This window comes from Coffea eugenioides, unplaced genomic scaffold, assembly GCF_003713205.1.
Source record: "Coffea eugenioides isolate CCC68of unplaced genomic scaffold, Ceug_1.0 ScVebR1_52;HRSCAF=278, whole genome shotgun sequence".
NCBI classification, from domain to species: Eukaryota; Viridiplantae; Streptophyta; class Magnoliopsida; order Gentianales; family Rubiaceae; genus Coffea; species Coffea eugenioides.
This window is the reverse complement of record NW_020864376.1, coordinates 1-25,795: the sequence shown is the minus strand read 5'-3', so window position 1 is coordinate 25,795 and position 25,795 is coordinate 1. Positions and strand designations below refer to the sequence as shown.

The window sequence follows — 25,795 nt, the reverse complement described above, 5'->3', positions numbered from 1 at the left end:
AGAGACAATTAAGCAATTCCAGTGAGCAAATTGTAAGATAATTGCGGAAGGTTATAACTTTTACAAGATTTATTCAATACAGAATTTAATTAATCTAGAACATATGAAAATGTCTGATAGTTTATCACTTTTTTTTTCTATATGTAAAATTCTATCTTATTGAATTAATTATAACTAATGTTAAAATTTCATACTTGGCTCAGAAATATTCAATCAAGAATATTGAGCTTTTTACTATATTGTTCATTATCTTTTATTAGAGAATGCATTCTGTGAAATGAGTCTTTGAATTTTAAAATTTTTTATTTGAGTCGTATTAGAGATTGGGCAATGAATTCTGATGAAAATGTATTGTTTTAGATGATTATTTGTAGGCGAGGGGTTTGTTTGCTTTAAGAAGATTCTTTGTGGATCGCAAGATGAAATTGGTATGTACCATTCTTTGTTTTCTCAAATAATTAATTTATAAAAGGAGTTGGTAACAAATACCCTACAATTCAACTCTCTTCAAGCAAGTACTCAGTAACTAGCCACCTACTTATGCATGCAGAGGGTTGGAAAGCCAATCCTTCGCACATCCTTGATATATGCAAAACTATTAAGGACTTTTTTTTTTAAGTGGATAGTCATACAAAACTTGGAGGGTTAAGTGGATACTGTTGGATTTGGATTTTATCCCATCGAAAAAATGTATTTTTTTTTATTTTAGAGATAGAATAAATAAAAAAAAAGGGTCTAAAATGAGACTTAAAATATGCAACGGTTTAGGTCCAAAATAATAGTTTAAAAGGGATTTTTAAAAAAAAATAAGAGTCACCATTTAGTATCGAATTCAGGTGTACCAAGTGATATTACAATCTCATCACACATTTTGAAGTGCGTTCAGGTACTTTACATAAAACTAAAGGGGCTAACATAAATATTTTAAAACGTCAAAAGGATTATATAGCAATATGCAATACCATAGGCAATTTATTAGTAATGTATCCTTTCTTTAGTTACTTGACTGCTACTGGTATTTTCTTCTTCGAATAACAATGGGATTTTTCTTTTTCTTTTTCTCTTTCATTTTTGTATTGTTGAGATTGATGTTGGCAATTATGGTAGGCACTGGTGTGGATATATTTTCTTTAACCTTTGTTTAAAAGGATTCCAAATAGGCATGAATCAGACCGAATTGAGAATTTGCTCGCATGATCAAGCTCGCGAAAGTTTGCTTCCAGATGTCACCAAACTAACATGATCAAATTCCTAGAATTTGTTGTTATAATAAAGCGTTAATTCTTCGCGCATCTTGGGCTGAGGTGAACACGCCAAGTATGGATATGAGGTAGTGATAAAGCTTTTTTTTATTTATTTACTTAGGAGTATTCCAATCTTTCGACCAGACTGATCTCCTAAAATTGTGTAATGTTTTGTTTCAAGGATACACAGTTAGATAGCACACGCGAGTCGATCACGGGATCTACTAGTAACTACTAGATTATGGAACCAGTCGAACTACTCGCGAGGGCTTAATGATAAAGCATTTACTCACAATAAATAATAGTACGAAAAATGTGCAATATGCACAAAATCCAAACTTCCATACTTAAAAAAAGCAAAATTAAAATGTTCATATGATTTATCGTATTTATATTGGTACAAAATGAAATTTTAAACTCTTACTCTGAATTTACCTTTTTTTTCTTTTACTCTTTTTTGTATTTTTTTTTTTAAATAAAAAGGGGTGTGGAACTTAAGAATCGAAGAGGGAATCGAGAAATTAGAATTCATACCTTTTAATTTTTTGAACCTTAATTTTAGTCACTACACTACGGTGTTGTCGACAACTCCGAATCTACATGTGTGTCCAAATGGACAGAAGAAAAGATTCTTATGGGCTGTTAGATTTTAAGCGAGAAGTCCACTCCTTACGGTCCAAGAATCTCTTTTGTCATAGTCCATGTTGGAATATGGAATCTGACGTGACTATCTATGTTGGGTTTAACCAGGTGGAAGTATTCCCTCTTCCCTTAGGCCGTGTTTGGTTGCCCGACGAAAGGAAAGTGAAAAATGCAAAGTGAATTCCTTTGGAAACCCTAATGCTTTTTCCTGTTTGGTTAACAAAGGAAAATCCTAAGGAAATGGAAAGGAATTCCAAAGAAAGGATTAAAAGTGTAAGGTTGGAGTCTCTTCTTGGAAAAAAATTTCAAATAATGAAACTTATTAAACAAAGTTTCTAGAGAGTGATATATTTAAAAATTATTCTTAAAGAACGAAAAACGAATTTAGTAAATGCAGTATATTTTTAGTTCAGCCTTTTCTTTGTAAGGCATCATGTTTCTTTGTTCAATTTTTTTGTATTTGCCCTAAAATCTCGGGACGTGTGTACTAGACTAGTAGTTAACTTTATCCTATACAGAGATGGATTTCTCCTCCTCCATCCTAATTTAAGTTATAAATTAATCAAGTTATTCGATTTGGGCTCACGAGTATTGTTTTGAAACCTAGATTGGACCGACCGGTAATTAGTCCGACCATGAACTAGGCATGGTTCTAGGCTAATTCATACTTTGGATTTGATTAGACTTAAGTACAAGTGAGAATCATTTGAACCGTGCAAATCGTTCAAACCGGAATGAACTATTGAACGAGCAAATTTTTTTTGTTTTTGTATATTAAACTGAAAAAAAAAGAGAATATATTCTTTTTAACCCTAAAGACTAATCACTAAGTGCCACACCAATTCACTTTCTTCTCATCTTTTACCTCTTATCAAATTTTCATGTCTACCTTCTAGTTCCTGACTTCCTTAAGGCTTCAAATTTCTTTTTTTTTTAAAAAAAAAAAAGTTGCAATCTTTAATTTCCAAAGCAATGGTTTAAAGTTTAAACTCACAATATCTGTTTCCTAAAGACATGAATTTTGTTTTATTTCAAAATATTGTGGTATTTTTTGGTAGGATTTAAGATTATTTTTTGGTAGAAACATTTGAGATAGAATTTATTTTTTTAATAAAGAGTAAATCTTTTTTTAATAATTCTTGTTTTTCTTTTGTAAGTGGGAGATCTCAAACCTAGAAGCTCTCACTTACACTCCCTCCCCCGTACCACCTAATTCAACCCTCTCTCATAATGGAATTTATTTGTTTGAACTTATTATTTAAAAAATTTATTTATAAAGTCCAACTTCTTTGAAAATATTAAACTTTTTGTTGGATAAAGTCTTAAATTAGTCTATTGGATGTCTTATTATGTGCACATATACTTATATAATTTATTTTAAAAAAAACTTCATTGAATTAGAGTCGATTTGGTCCGACTAGTTGAACTGTGACTTGAACACCTCTTTGTGTCAATTAACAGTTCGGATTTCAAAACATTGTTCACAAGTAACTCAATCAAAGGCTGGATTCGAATTTAGCATTGATCAAGTTTGAATCGAGTTTGATCTACTTGATAAAGTAATCGAATCAAATTCGAGTAGAAAAAATTAAATTCAAGTACTTATTGAGTCTTATTGAATAGTGTATTTATAACATAATTAAAAATTATTTATTATAAGATTATGAAATTTACTAAAAAATCGAACTCAAAAATTCAATTGAACTCGATTTGGTTGAGTTCAAGTAAAGTAAAATAAGCTTGAGTTAGAGCTCAAACTTAACTTTTGAAAAATTCAACGAGTTCAAGCTCAAATTTTTTCACTTGAGTTTTAATGAACTTGATGAACTCGAGCTCGAATTCAAATATTTTTGCCTAAGTTTAACTTGATTGGATAGCAACCCTAAGGGGAGGGATGGGTTAGATGGTACGGGAGGAGGGAGTGTAAGCAAGAGGTCTCGGGTTTGAATCCTCCTATTTACACTACAAAAAAAAAAGGAGAGATTGGATAGCAATCTTAATCAGACTATTTATTTAGAACTCTCACAATTACCTATTACCCGTGTCTCAAAATTTCTAAATAAATTTTTCAAATCCTTGTAAGCAAGAGGGATGGGTTGGATGGGTATGGGGGAAGGAGTGTAAGCAAGAGGTCTCGGATTCGAATCCTTCTGCTTACACTACCAAAAAAAAAAGAAAAAAAAGGAGAGATTGGATAGCAACCTAATTAGACTATTTATTTAGAGCTCTCAGAATTACCTATTACCCGTGTCTCAAAATTTCTAAATAAATTTCCCAAATCCTTGTACTCCGGACATCATCCGGATAGTTCATGTAGGTGAAGAATTTTTTTTACCCAATGCCCACTAATCCAAACCAAAGATTCCTTTTTGCGGACTGAAAAAATCTATGCTTTAGCGCCAACCAAGAAAACGAAATCTATATTAATTTCCTCAGGCTGACGTTAGGATCAATCAGTGTTCACAAGGGTTTGATGGGCACTAGAGGCAGAAATGATATCAACTATAGAAACCCATGTCTGACAATGCATCAGCCATGGGCTTCTTTGCTTGTTTATGGCATCAAACGTGTTGAAGGAAGATCTTGGCCTGCCCCTATTCGAGGTAGCTTCTTTTTTCTTTGAGCTGCAAAGCCCATGTTTCACTTTTTATTTTACTTTGATAATCTCTATTTTGTCTGTTTTATCACTTGCCATGTAAGTGCTTTTTTTTTTGGGGCAATGAATTTGTGACCATTCTCTCTTTTTGATTGTGATTCTAGTTTTTAGTTTGTTCCATCTTCATATTAGACCCTTTATAGGAGCTTAAATGATGTTGGAGGTGATTTTTTAGCTTGCATTGTTAGAAATTTTATTCCAAGTTTAGGTTTTTATTGTAAAAAGAGGAATAGGGGAAAGAATCAGAGGCAGAAATGATATCAAACCCTTGTGCCCATCAAACCCTTGTGAACAAACCACCCTTGTGAACAAACCCTTTTGTTCACAAGGGTTTGATATCATTTCTGCCTCTAGTACCCATCAAACCCTTGTGAACAAACGTGTTGAAGGAAGATCTTGGCCTGCCCCTATTCGGGGTAGCTTCTTTTTTCTCTGAGCTGCGAAGCCCATGTTTCACTTTTTATTTTACTTTGATAATCTCTATTTTGTCTGTTTTATCACCTGCCATGTAAGTGTTTTTTTGTTTTGGGGCAATGATTTTGGCACCATTCTCTCTTTTTGATTGTGATTCTGAGCTGCGAAGCCCATGTTTCACTTTTTATTTTACTTCGATAATCTCTATTTTGTCTGTTTTATCACTTGCCATGTAAGTGTTTTTTTTTGGGGGGCAATGAATTTGGGACCATTCTCTCTTTTTGATTGTGATTCTGGTTTTTATTCTGTTCCATCTTCATATTAGACCCTTTATAGGAGTGAAAATGATGTTGGAGGTGATTTTTTAGCTTGCATTGTTAGAAATTTTATTCCAAGTTTAGGTTTTTATTGTAAAAAGAGGAATAGGGGAAGGAAACAGATGTATGCTTTATGGCCCAGTAATGGAAATGTTAGCCAAATTTTGGATGGAATACTTATTGGAAATAGGTTTTGGATTCATTGTGATCCGAATTTCTACCTTTGGACTTTTTTACTGTTTTAGCTGTGGTTAAAAATTTGTATATCCTGCTGTACTTCTGCCACACGTTGCAGTTCTGATTGATACATGTGCTGAAGTGGAGATTGCTGATTGGGAGCTGGCAGATGATGTTAGTTAAAGCTATTTTAGACATCGGTGTTGGCACCAAGAGTTGATTGTTTATTTTACGACTGAATGAGTGCATGGTCGTTTATTCTTTAGAAGGCAGTTCTTTTTACCTCTAATACCTCTAATTGGACAAAAAGCTGATATAGACATTATTGGTGAAGGAGTTGCAAAAGAATCTGTTGGATTACCAATCTTGCATTTAATGTCAGCTATTAAAGTATGCTTCCTATTTGATTTTAACTTTGAATGGAACTGCATTTTCTTTTCTGGGGAGATATAGGTTCTGAGTTTCTCTCTTTTCCAAGTCTTTTTAGGTGGCAGACAACTTTCAGGAAATTCTTGGATTGGGAAAGGGAGTGGGGTAAAATTAAATACAAAACAAGATTCATTATAGTTGTTCTCAGAGTAGCATTCTACATGTGACTATTGCAGAGTTTAACCTGGTACTTATTGTTATAACACCTATCGTCTACTGAGATTTGCCAAATATGAGTAGAGACTATACTAATTCTGTGACAGCCAGACTATCTTGTGACAATGCCCATTAGCTTACTGCCTTCTATTTACAGCTGCTGTCGAAGCTTGGGCATCCTTCTCCAATTCACTTGTGCTTCTCCTTTTTTTTTTTTTTTTCTGTACAAAGTCCTTCTATTTGACCCTAATATAGATTTCTAAAACCAACATAAAGGTTGACTTAAGTTCTCGCTTGGATCAACTGTTCCTTTAAAATGAAGCAACTGTCAGTTTAGGAGATGAGTGTTTGCTCGATTCTAGCTTCCCAAATGTATAACTTTTACTGAAAGTCAAACATCAAATCCAAAAATAGAGAAGACACCTTCCAAAAAGAAGTAAACAGTTGAGCCTTCTCTAATGTATTTGTATTTTCCTTGCGTCATTGTTCCTGATGATACCCGAGAAACCTTAGAAGGATCCTGATATTCTCTACCATGCTAATTTTCTGTCATCAACTGGTTCTTCTAGGAATACTGGAAAATTTCCTCAGATTTTGAAGCATATCAATGTTCAAACCTGAAAACATGCTGTTTCCTTGGTCAATGTTGTTGGCCTGGAATTTGCCTGCCTTATCTTGTTGACTTGGTCTTGAAGGAGAAAAAATTTGGACTTTTGTGGTTTTCAATTGTGATGTAATCCTCACTACATGTTTGCTGTCATGATTGGGAAGAGCCAGTTTGGACTCTTGTTGCTTTAAAAAGTTCCAAAAAGGCAATTATTGCCTGTTTTCCAACTTGCATGATTTGAGATTGGATTCTATAGTGATAGTTGTGATATGTTTACCCTTTTCTTATTCAGGACGACTTTGGATTCATGCTGCTAGCAAGATCCCAGAACCAGCTACGATCCAAGCAATGGAGGATTTTTACAGGGAAATATATGCAGTGGATGGAATTACAGATATTAAATTTCCAGAGCATTATCCAACCTCAAGATTGATAGGTTGTCAATTACTTCCTGGAGTAATGTTAATCTTCTGCACTTTGTTTTTGTTTATTTATCTATATATTTATTATTATTATTTATTACTATTACTATTATTATTTTTACATATGTTTAAACTAGTAAAATGAAAATCTGCATTTTTCAGTTTCAAATGCCCAAGTGTTGGTTGGGAAAATGCTTTTTTTTTTTTGGTGTAATGTGTTCCACAGCTCCCCTGACTTTGTACACCAGTTTATAACTTTGTATTGCCTGATCAAATTTCTATATGCCTGCATGGCAGTATACCATGTTATGCCATTAATGCTATTGGATGTGCCAATTTGTGTTCTAGAATTGAAAGGAGTAATGCGCAGGTGTACCTTATTATGCTTTAGTGGATATGTTGGATATATTGGCTTCTGTAGTCAATAGAGTAAAAGATAACTTTGGAAACTTGAGGGAGCCACTCGATCTGAATCCACCATGCGCATTGTGTGTTTTTCAAAATATTTGCAGGAAAGGGTAACTATAAGATCTAAAGTGGGATCTTAAATATGGGTATTGCTCTCTTGCTCAATAGTGAAGGATCTCCTTTCAGAAAATTTTCCTCTTTCTGCTAGTTTGGTTGGACTTCAGTTCCTTATCAGCACTCGTACTCTGTCCTACACGAACTTCAGCCAACACAGGATGAGGCGTTTAGATCAATCACTTTGACATGTTCCGTGACTAGGATATGATTTGGTTCGAAACGTAGTATCAAGAATAGCATTATGTTACTAATTAGTAGTTTGAGGGCAAACCCTAGTCATATCTAAGATGAGGTCCTGTTGCCTGTCAGCAATTTTTGTTGCCATTCCATTGTGTTCAATGACTTTGTATACGATAACTTGTCAAGTATCAGGAGAATGGCCCTAATTTTGCAGATTAATGGTCAAGGCCTAAAGGCAGTTGAATATATGTATTTGCACATTTTATATTGACTGGGGAATTCAACTTGGATCACAGAAGTACCGGTCAAGATTTGATAACTTGCCTTTACCCTCATCATGACCTACGTAGTTCAAGCATGACTCATCTCTAGTACAGTTGTGGATGCCTATGTATTTAGGTTATCTTTTTTGTGATGCATGGTCCACTACACATTGTGCAAAAAAGAGAATTAGTCTTGGGTGGAAGAAGGGGTGACATAAGGTTAATGCTGAGGCTGTTGTAGTTTGGTCATGTCGTGATTTTGTGTTTTCTTATCTTCTCATAGATAGGTTTTATTCATTGAGAAAGGGGAAACAGAGGAGCTGAGGGGCTGCAAAAGGCCCTTGTCAAACTAGATCCAAGTTGCTTTTCTATGATCTTCTCTACCCTTTATGGACGTTGTCTATGACTTTTGCTATGTGGTGGAAACTGTCTTCTTTAGGTTTCCTTGACTGTGGGGCATTGAGTTTCGTTTTTGTCACAACTCTTTTCTATAGCTCTTCTGAAATGAAGAAACCTTTTTGTCCTGTTGAAGAAAATGAGGAACTATAATAGTACAGCTAACCTGGAGAGTGAACTATTGCACAGGTTGTGTTGAGGTGGTTGGATGCGTTACTCGTGAAGAACTAGTAAGCTGGGAGGAGGTTCCTGGAGGGGTAAGCCACTTTGATATCTTGTCTCTCTTTCTTCACGTTTATTGTCGACATTGCAGCTCCTCTAGGTGTTCACCATTGGTAGTCTGTGCTGGTGTCTTTCCTGGTAATACATCCTTGTTTTACAGGTGCAGCTAGAAGGGCAAACTGATTTTTGTTGGCTTTGTGAGCAACCTCAGGTTTGTGTGGTTCATACAGCTAATTTTTTTTTTTTATTTGAATGTTTTATTTTCATTCTTGGTAAGATTACAGGGTTTTGGCATGCTTGTTCTCTAGCAAACGTATAATCTCATCTTGGCATGGTGCAGAAACTCATAGTTCCTTTTGAGATGCGAGGATTCCAAGGAGTTTATAATTTGGAGCATAAGGTAAATGGCATATCTATTGGATGTTTTGGTTTATTCCCATATTTCTTACAGAGTACATATTCAGTTACCCACCTGTTTCTTTCTTCAATGCGTATGGATGTAACTAGTTTCTTTTATGCATTATTGCATTTGCATTTGTTTACGCTTGTACATTTTCTGAAGATACATGAAGCTGCTGCTAGAGGTCTTTCTCCAGTTAGGGTGCCAAGGCCAGTTAAATTTCCCCTTCCAGATCCGCGAGATCCATTCTCTTTGAAGCCAGGATCACTTGTTTCCACATTTAAGGGCTCTGGCATGCCTAAAGTGGAGAAATCGGAGAGTCTTACTGCAGCAATTGCTGGTGCCCGTGCAGCTGCTACACAATTCTCAAAGAGCGGCAGCTTTGAGCCTGCTGCAGTCGGAGCAGGTGATGAGCCTATCTCTTCTAGAACAAGGAACAAGTCAACAGCGGTTTAGAAGCTTAATACCAATGCAGCTGGGAGATCAGATGTACAGGTTATGTGCATACAACAGTCAGATCTGAACTTAATAAAGGGACGGGAGTTTGAGGATTTGTATTAGATTAACGCTTGCATTTTGCTTTCGTGATTGACTTTAACGTCAGGAGTAAGCATAGTTCTGCAGGTAAAGATAATCTTGTCCATAACATATTGGTTTCTTTGTACAGATTGTAGATGGGATTTACATCAGACGGCTTGGATTGCTATTTTTAGGAGTTTTTTTTTTCTCAGAAAATGTATTGTCGCGATTTGATACATGTGAGGTAAAAAGATAATTGGGAAATGTGTTTACAGAGAATGTAAAAATTTTTGTACAAAAAATTACATAAGCTGTACAACTCAGGGTTGTTCTGACTTCCTAGCGTACCAATTAATGCAATTCGTTTCTGTTCGAATGTGTAGTTGGTTCATTTGATTCCCTGCTTTGTTTTGTTAACATGCCGCCGCTCAAGTTGAAAGACAAATTTTGCATGTTACAAATTCAAGGACTACAATTTTTTTGTTAAAAAACATATAATGTACTATGATCATAATCTTACCCTTCAGAAACATGGGGAAGGTCTTGCAACGAAGTGCATCCGCTGCGGTTTGTAGACGCATGTGCGTCAGGAAGACCGAGAGGTGGTCTTCCGGGTCAGTCGAACCATCGTACAGTTCGATGTTCGGGATTTTAAACCTTCGAGGTATCGGGTAGTCCTCTATCTCTCGGGTGAAGGGCGAGGCTGCGTAGTTGTCCTCGTACAGTTGCGGACGCAGGATCTGCTCGAGCTCGTCCCGGACGGGCTGCCATTGGGGAGGGTCCCGCAGCCGGCTCTTGATAGATCGGGCGGGGGAGCGCTCCGGCTCGTTCCGCGCAAGCTTCCACGAGAAGGGATTCCTCGGTCGGCCCCCAGCGGACCGGTCGCAAAAATATCTCTCACTGTCCCCGACCACCGAGGCCCGCGGCCTAGGAGGAGTCCGCGGTCGTTTCTTCCTGGGGTGCTGGTCCCGTGACTCGTCCTCCGAGGGAATGGGGGGCGACTCTCTCTCCTTCCCCTTCGCCTTAGAGGTCTGCGCACCCCCGGCCTCACCCCCTCCTTCGTCTGCCGGATTATGTCTTCCAGTATGGGGAGGTTCTCGGTTACAAACTGATAGATATGCTGTCTCCGTTCCCCTGAAAGGGCCGAGCCCCCGGCGCCTCGGGCCGCCTCGATTTCCATTCGCCGGGACCCCTCACCGGCTCCGGGATCAGTGTTATCCACGGTTCGCTTTAAACGCGTTCTCGCCATCAACGCAAATACTCGTACCTTCGTTTCCCACAGACGGCGCCAACTGAAGAAGCACGGAACTTCCCCGGACCGAACTGACCTGATGAGCTCGGATTGATGATGGAAAGAGCGCGTCCTAAGCCTGAAAGATAAACAGGAGAGTGAACTGACAGGGGCCCCGAGGTCGTCCCCAAGGGCACTCCGACGGTCAAGTTAGTTTTCCGGTGAGTGAGGTTCACGGGAAGTAAACGGTCGAGAGTGATTGTCCAGAGATCAGTGAGCGTACCTTGCGCAGTCATTGTGCGTTACTGTTTATACCTGCCGAGGAGTCCGACCTCCGTACGTTTCGGGACTTGCCCTGGATAGCTCCCAGTCCCGCGCTGAGGGGGATTCTCCCCGCCCTCTGCGGGATAGCTCTCTGGAGCCCCGCGGAGCCCTAGCCGCAGCGTGTCTTGGGCTGGTTCCCCATGGGCCCGGGTTCCAAGCTCAACTCGGGTCACCCTGGGCTGCCACGTTTCCTGGGCCTCTGCAGGGGACATAAATAAAGGAGTAATATACTAATTTTAGTTGTTAGGTGTAAACTAATCTAATTACATTTAAGTTTTAATATTCAAATGAGATTGTTTATTTTAACGAGTTCGAAATTTCTTTTAAATTTCACTCTTCTATTTTAATGAGTTTGAATATGCAACTAGGGACTATTGCTTCCTGTTTTAGCTATTTGAATCTCTTTTTACCAAACATATCCCATATCGTGTCTAATAAAAATAATACCACTGAACTAAACTTGGTGGGAGCCTCCCATCATCGTTCAACTAGTGTGTAATGGCCGTTAGGCCTCTTTCCAACCAAGAAAATAAGGGGAAGAAAATTACTCATTAGCATATTACCTTATGGAATTATTAACATCATCTCCTCCCCAAGATGACTAGTGAACGAACGTATAGAGATTATTCTTGTTTGGCTGATATATTGTTTTCCAAGTTTGAATAATCAAATTTTTTGTTATGCTCTCATTTGATTTTGCATCTAAGTTTTAAACTTTTAAATAGTAAAAAAAAAAAAACTAAAATGTAACATCTATCCAAGAATAATTTTAGCTAACTCTTATTTTTGTCCATAATTACTTTTCATAATCATCATAAAACCTAGTACATGTTTACAGTCAAGGAAAACACACCTATAGTTCTTGAAAATGAGAAGTGGGGTTACAAGATTGTATCAGATGAGTAATTTCATCTCATTTTTTGGTCCTTAATTTGCGAAACCTCAACCTTTCACATAAGTATTATTTTTACACTCGTTTCCAATTTAGAAACCACATTCCAAACTAAAGGAATTATTTTCTCACGAATCTTTAACTACATATTTCTTTCGTTAGCCAAATATGAGAAAGAATGCAATTTCAAGGAATTTACATTTTTTCAGTTCCTTCATTTCATTTTATTTTCCTCACCGTTTTCTCGAATCCAAACATGGCCTAAGAGCCTCAATGTCACATCCACCTTGTTTGAAGTGTTTGAACTACACGACACGATTTGGTAACAAAATGGCGAAATTTCCTATTTGTTTCTTCCAACAATAATAATTAATATTTCCTATACCCCTTCTTTTTTTAATCCTCCGTCGTAACTTGACCGGAAGCAGCAACTCCCAAATTCCTGATATTATTTAAGCACAATAATCCCTGTGGCTGGCATGTGTATATGGTTACGTAGTAAGTTTGAAGAATTAAGGTGTGACGTGCTAATATTTATGATGAGGAAAATTCACCCTTGTGTACTATGAACGGAAAGAAGAATAAGTGATTCATTAAATCACCTTAGGAGAGAAATCCCTCTTTCTGTGAAAAAAAAAAATGGAGCGGCTTGTCAAAGTTCTGCTTGTCCTTGCCCTCATTTGCCTCCTCCTAACATTAGTAGGGGCACCAGGCGGGCCTCCAGGGGGGCGGGGGTGGAAGCAAGTGGCGGAAGGGCGGTAACCAGTAGTGGATTCTAGGGTGCGGGGACAGCAGGCGTGGTGTGGAAACAGCGGTGGGAGAAACGCTCGAGGTGAAGCAGGGGATGCTGGCGGCACCACTCGTCCCACAAACAGCGGCATGCTCATCCTCTTTTACTCTTGCATGGCCATCTCTGGCGTTATCTGCCTTTGCTCAAGTTTCATGTCTTCACCTTCTTTGATACCTTTGTCAAATTGAATGGAAATGTAACTGGTCAATAGTATCATTCTGGAGTCTGTACATAAACGAAGGAGGCAATCATCGTTAAGTTCGTTTTCATGCAATTCAATCTAGTATTTGTTATTGCGTGCACGAGGATTGATCAGTTTATGATGTCGGCCTTGAATCATGATTATTGACGAGTAAGTAGATAGTAGATGATATTGACCCAATTAAGATCATGGAACGAATAGCATTTTGAGGATGATGTTTCAGTTGATTTAGTCCATTTATTAGCAAAGTAATTCATCTCCATCAATTTTGGGATATGGCACTTCTTATGGAGGGGATGGGATGGATTATGTTTGATTGTGGACTATATTTGGGAGCAAGATAGTAGGGATTCGGGAGATGAGATGGAGGGAATTGGGGACAAAGTTGTGGTAGTGAAAATTACTCAAGAATTCGAATGGTGGAGGAAGTCAATCAAGCAATACACTTCAACATACAAGTTTGATTGTTTATTTTAGTGAATTCGAACACAATTTTTTAACGAACATCAACACTTTTTTTTTCGAATAAAAAAATTGTTTAACTTTTTTTTTTGAATAAAAAAATTGTTTAACTTTTTTTTTCCTTGTAAATTCCATTCCTTCTATTGATTTACAATATAGAACTCGCAAGAGAGGTTTACAACCTATACAATGCAAAAAATTACAAAGAAATGCAAAACAGGCTAGAAAAGGAATATACACAAATTAATAAACTATTATATAGAAAATTTTATAACTTAAATGAGTTTTCGTCTAGTTGAATTCAACTCTTATCAAGTGGAAACTCCGTCGAAGGAAGTCACCTGAAGGTGTTAGCCACAATTAAATGACAAGTTTGATGAGAGGCAAGGATTGAATCCGCAACGGATTTTCTGTCACACACTCTATGCCACTATCTGTCCCACTTTTTATTATATTATTATTTCTCCTACAAAAAGTGAGACAGAAAATGGCACAGGGTGTGAAACAGAAGATCCGTTGCGGAATGAATCCTTTACCTCCCACCTTCCGAAGACTTGTAAGTCTTGAGGTTACCAATAACCTCTTGGAATGTTGGCTTCAAGCTACCGGATGAGTCGTCGGGTCTTGCCTTCGGTCCCTAATATTCGGAATCTCAATCTTTTATATACTATTACTATTTTTATCTTCATTTCCCACTGCAATCTACATTCCAAACGAAGGAATTATTTAAATGCAAATCACTAAGTACTTGTACTTCCTTTGTTAACTAAAAACATTGAGAAAACATGCATTTTCAAGGAATATGCTCATTTATTTCCTTAAATTTCATTTTGCTCCGCGTTTTCTTGGAACCGAACATGGCCTAAGAGTCTTAATCTCAGTTTGTTCCGCGTGCAAAGTTCAAACTACATAATACTAAAATTGATAATTGACTGCCAAGAAAAAAAATTGATAATTGACCACGACTCAAAAGGTCCGGAAGTCCTGACCTTATCCTCTTATTTAAGCACAAACAATTCAAGTGGCTGATATGTGTAGATGGTTACGTAGTAATTTTGAAGAATTAAGGTGTGACATGCTAATATATATATATATATATATATATTTTTTTTTATATATAGTAATGAGGTAAATTCAGTCTGCTGTACTATAACTAGAACAAAGAATCAAGTGGTTGATCAAATCCCTCTCTCTGAAGAAAAAATGGAGCGGCTAGTCAAAATGATACTGGTCCTTACCCTCATTTGCCTCCTCCTATCATCAGTAGGGGCACCAGGTGACGGTGGAGGCGGTGGCGAAGGAGGAGGAGGCGGGGAAGGAGGAGGAGGAGGAGGAGGTGGCAGTGGTGGGGGAAGCCGGGGTGGTGGTGGTGGTGCAGAAGGTCCTGGGAGAAACTTTAGAGGAACACCTGGACCAGCGGCTGGTGGTGATAGCAGCGGCTGCTCATCCACTCTGGCTCTTGTTGCATGGCCCTATCTGGCGTTATCTGCCATTGCTCAAGTTTCATATCTGCATCTACTCTGATATGCCTGAACGGATATACCAATTTCAATGTATATATAGCAAGTAAGTATCGATTTAACGTCTGGAGTCAGTCTGTCTGTAATATAGAAATCAAGGAGATCATGATGCTGTGGTCTGATCAGTGATCATGGATTTCAGTCTACTCGTTATTACATACGTGTCTCGCATTGATTGGACGACTGGTCAGTTTATGATTTCATATACTATATATATATATATATATATATATATATATAAATTTTTTATCCTTAATTTGTTGCTTGATTAATTCATGGAACTATATATGCAGTAATAATTTTTATCCTCTCAATTTGTTGGTAGATTCATGAAACCTGGTCACGGACTAACGTAGAACCAATAGAATATATCGTCGAACAAAATGGCCTTTGGGGACGAGGCTTCAATTAATTCACCTGTTTAGCGAAGAAATTTGAGATCAAGATTAGGGGACTGGGGAAGTAATGGAAATGGTTTAAGGAGATGAGATGAAACGGACAGCATACAATTGCTTTATCTACTAATGGTTTGATGTTGAAACTTGTTTTGTTCATTTTAATGAATTTAAAATTAGGCTAACATATTTACTAGCTTATTCATTTACTTATTGACTTGACTTCCGTCAAGCCTGATGAGTAAACCAACAAAGCCTTCAGGTCGATGAGTAAATTTTTAGGTTTTGTAGCTATTCCCTCATTTTCATTCCGAGCATTTTTTTTTTTTAAAAATTTTATCGAATCTATCTATTTGGATTCTATTACGAATCGTATGAATGTTTATCAACTCACATCTGCAAATACGTATGAAAAATAATATCTATATATCTCTATATCTTTCTATATCTACAAACTTTTGGTAAAATCAAGTTAATCGATATCAAGCACCTCGATTCATATTTTAGCTCTAGCAAGCAATTCTAAAAAAAAAAAATTTCTTAATTTTTTCAAATTATAAAATGATTAACTCCATTTTATACCCTCGAACTTGTATCAGTTTCTCATTTTGCACCTTAAATTCTATTTTTTAATGCACCATAAATTCTCAATTTTAGATAGTTTGTGTTCTCAGCTCTCAAAATTGTCCCATTTAACTCCAATCAATGTAAAACGTAGGCAAAAATCAACCATATACAAGATCCTACAAATCAATGACAATGTGTTAAAAGTGGTCAAAAGAAGCCAAGAGATCGCAATTAGAATAAAACAATGCAATGCATTGTCATTAATTTGTGCTGCACAAATCAATGGAAGTCAACGTGCTGAAAATTGTTAGAATGAGTGAAGGGATTGCGGTTAGAATAAAATGGTACATTTTTATTAATATGCACCGTCTTTTATTTCGTTGATTATGCTAACCTTGTCACTTATTGGATTTAATAGGACTAGCTTGAGGATTTAGGATACAAAATGTCTAAAATTGAGAATTTGAAGTATCAAGCGTCTAAAATTAAAATTTGGGATGCACAGTGAAAAAGTGATAGAAGTTTAGAAATGCAAACAGGAGTTGGTCTACTATAAAAATTAGAATAAAAAACCTAGGGAGCCTTTATATTATTGCCCTTGTTTATTTTTGGTCCCTAATCCAAATTTTGTTTCCGATTGACCCTTGAACAATTAAAATTGCATACTTTAAGGATTTCCAGTGACGTTAGGCATAAATTTGGCCGGATTTAAAGGGCATTTTTGTCAATTCGTAATTGAAGTCTCGGGACCAACATAAAAAACCCTAAAAAGAGATAACCCTTCGACTTCGTAAGCACACTATTAGATTTTTCTTTACAAATCCTTTCAAAATTGAGTTTTACCCAAAAGATTTTGACAGTGAAGTTTTTAAATGATCTGAAAAAACACCATATTCGAGGCATGGTGCAAAGCTTTTTTCTCGTGGGTAAAACTCAATTTTCAAAGTTTTTGTAAAGAAAATCTAATGATGTGATTAAGAAATTAAAGGATTGACTTTTTTTAGGATTTTCGATGTCAACCTCGATGCTTCAGTTGTTAATGGACAAAAATGTCCTTTAAATCTGACCAAATTTATGTCTAAAATTATCAAAAGTCCTTAAAGTATGCTGTTTTAATTGTTTAAGGGTCAATCGAAAATAAAATTTAGATGATGGGCCAAAAATAGCCAACAACAATAGTTTAGAGCTTCCGAAGTTTCTTTACCCTAAAAATTAAAACCAAGCCGTTTCATTCAATGACTTTGGTGCAAAATTCAATCCAGGAAATCGATTACTGGATATTTGAATTTGATCGACTGCTGTCCTAAACTAAACTGCGCTTGAACTGGAGAATTCTTTTGCCAAATCAGCCCAACGAGCCGGACTTGGTAGTTAGTGAGCATAGTGACATCCGCAGCATTTTTGGCGGGGCCCCATGTTTTACACTCAAACTCCCCGTCGGACTATCCGAAGCTAACATCAACTAACTCTTCCTCGTCTTCTCCGTCGCGTCCTCCTCCTTTCCCATCACCAATTTCACTCATTTTCTTTTTGCTAAATCTATTCAGACATTTTCACAAATACATCGCCTTCATTCCCTGAATCACAAAATCGAACGTCCCATTTCTGAGAATTCATCGAGAAAATGGCATCCCTCTCATTCTCCTCATCACTGTCCACAACTTCCCAAATCCAACGTCTCTCGTCTCTGCCATTAAAGCCGCAGCAGGGCAAGCTTCAAAAGTCAGTAGTCCCGGCCATTCAATCCAAGATCCGGGAGATCTTCATGCCGGCTCTCAGCTCCACCATGACTGAGGGAAAAATTGTTTCCTGGGTTAAATCCGAGGGAGATGTCTTGTCCAAAGGCGAGTCCGTCGTTTTATGATGGGATCTTGGCCGCCATTGTTGTTAATGAAGGCGAAACGGCTCCCGTGGGTGCCCCGATTGGTCTCTTGGCCGAGACGGAGGAAGAGATTGCTGAAGCTAAAGCTAAAGCCCAGTCAAAATCTCCATCCTCAGCTGCCCCTCCTGCTTCGTCAGCATCAAAAGCTGAAACTCCAGCTCCTCCTCCTCCTCCTCCTCCGGCGGATGGGCCGAGGAAGACTGTGGCGACGCCTTTTGCGAAGAAGTTGGCGAAGCAGCATAAGGTGGATATTGAAAAGGTAATTGGGACGGGACCGTATGGGCGGATTACGCCAGAGGATGTGGAGAAAGCTGCTGGAATTGCACCGGCCAAGAGTCCCACACCAGTTGCGGCTCCAGTGGCTGCTGCTGCGGCAGCAGCTCCAGTGAAAGCACCTTCTGCGTCTCCAGCGACCTTGTCAGAGATTCCTGGGGCAACGGTGGTGCCGTTTACGACAATGCAGGCTGCCGTCTCAAAGAATATGGTGGAGAGTCTCACGGTGCCAACTTTCCGGGTTGGATATCCTATCAATACGGATGCTCTTGATGCCCTATATGAGAAGGTACATTACGGGATTTTCTTATTTTGAATTGGTTTTTGTTATTTTTCAGTAAATTGTGGTGAAACTCAAGAGCTTGTTGGGTTTGTGGTAATTAGAATTCTGGGATTTGAGAAAGATTTAAATTTTATTAATATCAGGTTAAGAAAAAGGGCGTTACTATGACTGCATTGCTGGCTAAAGCTGCGGCAATGGCATTGGTCCAGCATCCGGTTGTGAATTCTACTTGTAAAGACGGGAAGAGTTTTACATACAATAGTAATATAAACATCGCAGTTGCTGTTGCAATTAATGGTGGATTGATCACCCCTGTTCTGCAAGATGCTGACAAGGTACTGATAATAAGACGGTTACCAATGCTATCGTTGTTCTGATTAGTTATAAGCATTCAGCTGGAAGAAATGTTGAATAATTCATGAAGCTGCTAGTTAAAATGATTTAGCTGTGATGATGTAGTTGGATCTTTACTTGTTATCACAAAAGTGGAAGGAATTGGTAGAGAAGGCTAGAGCTAAGCAGCTTCAGCCACAAGAATATAATTCAGGTATTTTTAACTTCAGTGTTGTGGTTTTTCAAATGCTCTATTGGGGATTCTGATAAATTGGGTTGATTGCTTTTGAGTATAGGGACTTTCACACTGTCGAATTTGGGCATGTTTGGAGTGGATCGATTTGATGCTATTCTTCCTCCAGGACAGGTTAGCTATCAAATCTAGCCGTTTTGTTCTCGTCTAACGTTATTTGTATAATGCAAAACCTATTACCATTACCCTTGTTTGTAAATGTTTAGGGTGCTATTATGGCTGTTGGTGCATCAAAGCCTACTGTTGTAGCTGATGCAGATGGATTCTTCAGTGTCAAAAATAAGATGCAAGTGAGTTTGATTGATTGTTCTTTGTTACTTCTATTTTGTTCTTTATTTATGGAGTTGCTAGCATGTATATGTGCTGCTATAGATTTGATATCTTTTGACAGAGGGTCTACTAATTTGAGTCCTTGTGACACTATTGCTTTTGTTCGTTGAAGTTTCTCCCAGAGTTGGCAATATGTCCATTTCTATTAGGTTCACGTGGTCCTTTAGGATTCACGGATTTCTGTGTTACATATAGTTGCTATGTTGCAGTAGGGATCTGTTTTACTTGAGATGAAACTTTAAATGCTGTTTGTGTGTTTAACAAGCTTTAGACAAGAAGCTAACAATAAGGATATTGGTCTGGCTAAATGAGACTTGTTTGATGCCTTTCAAGTCCATGTTTATTCAGCCTTCAGTTTTCTATTAAATCTCATATGGGATTCATTTCCAACTTTTTGCAAACTTTGTATAATATCAAGCAGACAACCAAAATTTGGAATCCAGATGAAATTGCCAATTACCATTTCCTCTTCTCGTAGATACTGTGATATCTATTATATGTCAAAGAAAGTGCACCTCTGGTTATGGTATCATTTGCAGAATATTCATTGCCTACCTAGATAGAGATAACCATTATTTTGGAGTTTCACGTTCAATGGTCTTCAGTCAATTCTCTTTGCAGTCCAGTTCTCTCAGTATATTGACTTTGTAGAGATAAAGCAAGTTTCACACCCATTAGAGGTGCAGGTCATTCTTTGTTGATGATGCAAATATTAAACCAGCAAAATTTAGCAGCTTCCCAACTTAGCAGTAAATCAGACCAGCTAAATGTCTTGACATTTTGTGTTCCCTAAGGTTGGTAGTAACTAGCTTTGTCAAGGTGCTAGGAAATTTGAAATCCTTATAGCAGGATTCTAAAGGGAGGCATCACTTTTTCAATAGCAACACTTCTAGTGCAATTCAATTATCTCTTGTAGTGTAATACATTGATAGGCTTTGGCAAGATAAGGTAAATCTTATGGTTCGGCCAGAAAAAAAAAATTTTCATGGAGATTAGAAATAGTATTATGCTTCTATTGTGCATTGTTGAGTTGGGTGACGACAAATTAGTGGGTATCAGAACAGCTGCCATACTGACTGCATGACCTAAAACTTGTCTTTTGGGCTAAATGTCTATTTTCTTTCTTCATGTGCTCAAGCCTTGAACTGAGCTTGTAAAGCTCCGCTGATGTATAGGAGCAGCTAGCTGCTCAAATAAGTGAAAAGTCTAGGGAGAGTTGACTGAGAACACAGCTGCTGGGAGACTTTACAAAGATCATTACCTGATACATTTCTTTAACTGCTTTGCACATTCATCATTTGGTTTGTGTCGAATCTTTATGCTTTTAAAATTTGGTTGACCATCTTGGGTTGGAAAGCTGCAGAGTGATCTTCTACGGTCCTTAGCTATGGACCTAATTTGCTAGTTATACTCAATTATTTTAAAATTCTTTTTCTCTTCCTGTTACAACGATGGAACCTAGCTGAATAAATAGCATCTCACTTTCTGAAAGAATTTCCGTGAGTGCCTGTTGACTGGAATGGTTTCCAAACATTTTCCAGGTCAATGTTACAGCTGATCATCGAATCATCTATGGTGCTGATTTGGCTGCTTTTCTTCAGACCTTCTCAAAGATTATTGAGAACCCTGATAGCTTGACACTGTAGATTAACGACATGTTTATGAGGGTAGCTGAAGGATGCTGCTTTGGAGTCTCGATAGTTTCTGGCGACATTTTTGCATGTTGTTGTTCATTTGTTTCTATTTTGGCAAGAGAGACCGGTGAATCCAATAGGACAATTTTTTGAAAACAAGCAATTATGTTACAATTTGTTGAGACTCGTTGGTATAATAACATTTAGTGTTACTATTTTTTCCCCCTGTCCTTCTTGACTCTTCGCATCTATTATGGAGGATCATATGGCAACCCTAATGCAAGAAAATTTGCATGTATGATGACGATCAGTTGAATTACTGCTTAATTATGGTATTAAACGTTTAGTCGGATGCACGATGATAAGTTTACAAGAAATCCCTCCTGTGAGGAGTGGTGGTTTGTGCAGAGATTTGGGTGCGCGGTTGCTGGCGCTTTAAATTAGTGATATTTAACTTTATTGCATTAATGTTACTACACATCTTTACCAACCCAGGCCAGTGAACCGTGCGTATGGAATTGGGGCATTATGGACTGTAGAAGCATGTTTTCGTTCTGTGGATTTCCTTGCAGCTTCTCGCAAAGACATTTTTGCATTCCTGCAGTCTTGCTTTAGTTTCTGTAGTGCGCCGAGCTTAATGAATTTACCAGTCAGGGAGGAGTAGTATCAGAAATTGGCATTTGTGAGGGCATTCACCAAGACCTCAAAAAGGCGGCAGGAAAAAAAAATAATGGGACCTCAGATGAAGTTCATCAGCTCTGCAAAATGGTCCTTCAACCTTGCCCTTATCATTAGAGATACCACATGAACTGTCATCACTGGGATCATCCTGTGCTGAGACAACTGGGCTTGACCCCTTGAAAAGTAGGATTCAATGATTTGGCTAATTTCTTCTTTGTTAAAGTCATAATTACCATGTACATTTGCCTAGATATCTACAAAATCAATGTTGTTACAATAACAGTAACAATATATGTCAAAATTAGAAAAAAAAATGTCGGTCTCAAAATTTAAAGTTTGAACATGCAAGATATTTCTGCTCCTGCTATTCACTGTTTGGATTCTTTCGGCTTTACAGACGGTAGGAACTGATTCCTTTCAGCTTTTGAAGAAGGTGGGGAAGTATATAGATCTTTAATACTCGAAACTTCACTGTAAGAATCAAGTTCTCTTGCTTGACACTGCATAACTATATGTTAATCTTCTTGCTGCTCCTCAAATGAGTGGTCTGGTTCCCCGGGAAAAGAATCAAAGCTTACCAATCCAAGCTGATGTTTCTCGAGATGTACAACTTGTCAATGTATTCTATAACTGGATGTGAGCCATTGATGTATCTCCTCATTTCCCTCTCCGCTGATTCTTCTGCAAATTCAACATTAAGAAAACATTGTTCATTAAAATTTGATTTCTACTTACTAAAGCTTATAGTAGCAGTTTTTGAATCTGGCGCAGAGTGGACTTAAAAATCGTTTTACTTGGACAAGTTGATGTCTTTGGACGGTGCATAGTGAAAAAGAGAAAAAGCAGGAGTTCAGATGCCTGACCAAGCCACTATCAAAGACTACTCCTTGCATACTTCTTATGCAAGCTGTCGAGAAGAACTAATCATGGATTAATTTCCTCACAATGGGGATATGATTTCTTTCTACAACTATATCCCTTCTGCACTTTGTGTAATTCAGCCGAGTCGAGCCATATCAACTATTGACAGAACCAAGGACATCTTAACCATTATAAGTAGATGGGTAAAACCATGTAGGTAAGAAATGGCTACGAGTGTTTACATTGACTCGCTGTATTCGTTGGTTTTGACTCCTATACTTGAATAGATTGTATGTAATGCAAATTCATAATGCCTCTGATCCAACTTGATAAATACAGTTAATGTCTGCTTTTTTGGATGCCAGAAAGGTGTTAGAAATGTACTAGAAAAGCCACAAAATGTCTCACCAGTTTCATTTAGCCTCTCCAGAAGTTGCTCCCTCGTCGGCAGGGCACACATACCAGCTGAAACAGCAGTCCTGATTGCCCATGTGTGGTATGGTGCACAAACTTTTGTATAAGCTGTTTGAGCAGCTTCTTTCAGAGAACGTTCACTGGAGTTAAAAAGTAAAGTTGGCCATCAATTTAGGAGGCAACGAGGAACACAAATGCCAGGTTAGTTGCAGCAGTTATGACTAGAAGCATCAAAATGGTGGCTGAGAAAGATAGGGGCAGGAAAATCCTACTGCTAATCAGAATATGAACGCAATGCTGAACTTCAAAGAAAATCAACCAGATTTTCCAATGAGCCTTGTTGGTGTTCATAACAAACAACGGAATGTATAGTAACTTATGAATTAAGGAACAGTTATATCTCTTTTGCCCGCCACTAAGCAAATAAACACAGCCAAGAAATAGATGCTTTATAGTAACATGCAATACCATATCCTATTCTTTGCTGTAACTTTGAAACACAGATGAATGAAACAGTACAGTGATGAGGAACATCAACATCAACACTACATCTGAATTGGCTATGAACACCATTTAGTTATAGGGTCAACTTCTTGCTTATGAATATGTACAAGGAGGAAAGAAACATACTCGGCCGACAAAAAGTTTTGAAATAAAGCTCTAATGAGATCCAGGCCCTGCCTAACCCTGCGTAAGTTACGTGAGAGGCTCCCAGCTGATTTTACAGTGTCCATTTCAACGTCATAATCAAGTATGTTATTCAATGTGCCATAGTCCTCTGATGCATCCTCTAGATCCTGTACCTGGAGCAATGACAGCAATACATCCACTGAGAGGTGAAAAAGAACTACTGAAAACAGAATGAAGGTGTCATCATTAGGACTATACATGATACGTGCTTTTCTGAAAGAACATTTCATCTCCTGGCGGATGAGGCAACAGGTAAAGGAGGGGAGATTTCAGGCGTTAAAGTTCTGAGGTACAGAGCTAATGATAAAGAAACTGAATGGAGCTAGGTGAGGTAAAAAAAGATGCACAAAAGTTCTTCCCTAGCAGTATTAGTGAAGAGGCTACACGTTGCCCTCCATCTTTTGCACATCAACAACTTGATCAATTTGATTTCGTTATTATTACTGTTTACTAGTTTCCACCCACCATAGAAGAATAGAAGTCACTGCAATTAGGGGCTAAAAGGAGTCTTTGCTATTAAAAGTTCAGAAAAAAGCTGTGATTTTTGTGCTTGGCAATCATCCAAAAACCATAAGCCCTGCCATCTTCTAGAATCAGTCGTACCTCCTATGAGGGAAGCTTCCCTTGGTATAAGAAGAGTTACTCTCAAATAGGTGACAACCCAAGCAACCATGAGATTCCGCGCTTAAAGCATATTATCTGTAAATTCTCCTATTCAAATCTTTGGCATTGATCATGAAGCCCGAACGCAAGTTCACCCCATTGAAAACTATAGCAGGTGGCTCTTTCATTTCTTAGTCCTAAATGTATACTTTTTCGAGGAGAAAAGAAGAAAATAGAGCAAATACCATTCTGCAGTAATTGCTTATACAATTTTATTCTGGGATGGAAGCGTCAAAACAAGACCTTGTTCATTTGTTACATACACGAAACTGATCCAGCAATTTTTTTCTGTTCCTTCTGTTGACCAAATTAAACTAATTTGCCCCTCTTAATCCTAAATCTCTGCCTATGTAAGAAATCATACTGGCAAGAGACATACCTGTGCTTGGATGACATACATATATAAGGCATTAAAGATTTCAGACATACAAATGTTATCCCTCCAAGCCAAAAATCCATGCATAAAAGATGCTCAAAAAGTATATAATTTTAGAGAATCAGGCCCAATGGTAAAGGGTCTTTGTCCCTGGTTTTAGAATGAGTGTTCAATTCTTACCGTCTCTATTCCCTACTTCGTATTTCCTACTCTTCCCATTCTAAAAATAAAAAAGAAATAAAAACAAATAAACAGTGCTAACCTTGGACACGTACTCCATCTCCGCAAATTTGAAGGCAATTCCCAAAGAACCAAAGAGGACGGAAACAAGAGAACATGCATCACAAAAGGGCTTCAAATCAAGATCAAAATTAGGACCCCTTGACTTCAATAAACGAGAAAGTTCCTCAAAAGCATCTGCAATGGCAGATAAAGGAGTTCCCTCTGAATCCGAAACAGCATCCTCAAAAGCATCATCATCTTCCATTACACTATTCCTTCTCGTTGTTGCACTGCTTGAACCTGTTCTTTCCTTAGTCCTTCAAAAACAAGAAAAAAAATCCCACATGTTTCAAACTTAATTATAAGATCCAATTAACCATCGGCACTTTCCTTTGTTTATAAACTAAAAATACCTAAACAAAATCAATATCAAGAAAAAGTTGTGGGGTGGAGTATAAAGCAAGAAACTGGTGATCATAATTAAGAGTTTGGCTTACTTTTGTCTGTAGTTTCGTTGTATTGTGTTAAGGAACGAAGGGAAGCGGGGGGCCATCGTTTCTTGGAGTCTGCTAAGATTGCGCTCTGTCTTACAAGAAACTCTACAAATCTATGCAGTTGTTTCTTCAGAAATTTGAAGGTAGTTAATACGAAGCCAAGAGAGTTTTCACTATTCTAAATTTGGCGCGCCATGGGTCGTTATAACCTTAACCGAACCTTTGAGAAAGGTTGCGCGTATTGACTGTTAGGTACATACCAAATAACAGAGAATCTGTTTCCTCCACAATTTAAAGTGTGACGATTGACAATGGAGCTTTCCGATTGATTGCGTGTATACTCCTTTTTTTTTCTTTTTTCTTTTTTTGGGGCAAAACTAGTTATAATTAGGGAAGTATGTGTTGGATTAATTGACGAGAACAAAGCTGAAAATCCATAATCGTACACGTTTTT

At 37.7% G+C, this 25,795-nt stretch overlaps 2 protein-coding genes and 1 pseudogene across 2 annotated transcripts; 2 read left to right on the top strand and 1 right to left on the bottom strand.

Moving 5' to 3' along the window:
- Nucleotides 1-4,135: 4,135 nt before the first annotated feature.
- On the top strand, nt 4,136-9,920 carry LOC113758471 (activating signal cointegrator 1-like). The gene is made up of 6 exons (XM_027301315.1): nt 4,136-4,489; nt 6,935-7,078; nt 8,618-8,685; nt 8,811-8,861; nt 8,991-9,050; nt 9,213-9,920. The coding sequence occupies exons 1-6, from the start codon at nt 4,360-4,362 to the stop codon at nt 9,504-9,506; spliced, it is 747 nt and encodes a 248-aa protein (XP_027157116.1). The 5' UTR covers nt 4,136-4,359; the 3' UTR covers nt 9,507-9,920.
- A 7,373-nt stretch (nt 9,921-17,293) lies between these two features.
- On the top strand, nt 17,294-21,166 carry LOC113758473 (annotated as a pseudogene).
- A 508-nt stretch (nt 21,167-21,674) lies between these two features.
- On the bottom strand, nt 21,675-25,522 carry LOC113758472 (ACD11 homolog protein-like). The gene is made up of 5 exons (XM_027301316.1): nt 25,345-25,522; nt 24,888-25,164; nt 23,527-23,699; nt 22,891-23,036; nt 21,675-22,302 (listed from the first exon to the last, which is right to left on the bottom strand). Exons 1-5 carry the CDS (start codon nt 25,398-25,400, stop codon nt 22,196-22,198), a joined length of 759 nt encoding a protein of 252 aa, XP_027157117.1. The 5' UTR covers nt 25,401-25,522; the 3' UTR covers nt 21,675-22,195.
- Nucleotides 25,523-25,795: the final 273 nt, after the last annotated feature.

Coding starts and splice junctions, on each gene's coding strand:
- LOC113758472 (XM_027301316.1), bottom strand. CDS start 25,400: ATGGCCCCCCGCTTCCCTTCGTTCCTTAACACAATACAACGAAACTAC. Junction 25,165..25,344: donor CAACGAAACTACAGACAAAA/GTAAGCCAAACT, acceptor TTGTTTTTGAAG/GACTAAGGAAAGAACAGGTT. Junction 22,303..22,890: donor GGAGAGGCTAAATGAAACTG/GTGAGACATTTT, acceptor TTGAATTTGCAG/AAGAATCAGCGGAGAGGGAA.
- LOC113758471 (XM_027301315.1), top strand. CDS start 4,360: ATGGGCACTAGAGGCAGAAATGATATCAACTATAGAAACCCATGTCTG. Junction 7,079..8,617: donor TCCAACCTCAAGATTGATAG/GTTGTCAATTAC, acceptor ACTATTGCACAG/GTTGTGTTGAGGTGGTTGGA. Junction 8,686..8,810: donor GGGAGGAGGTTCCTGGAGGG/GTAAGCCACTTT, acceptor CTTGTTTTACAG/GTGCAGCTAGAAGGGCAAAC.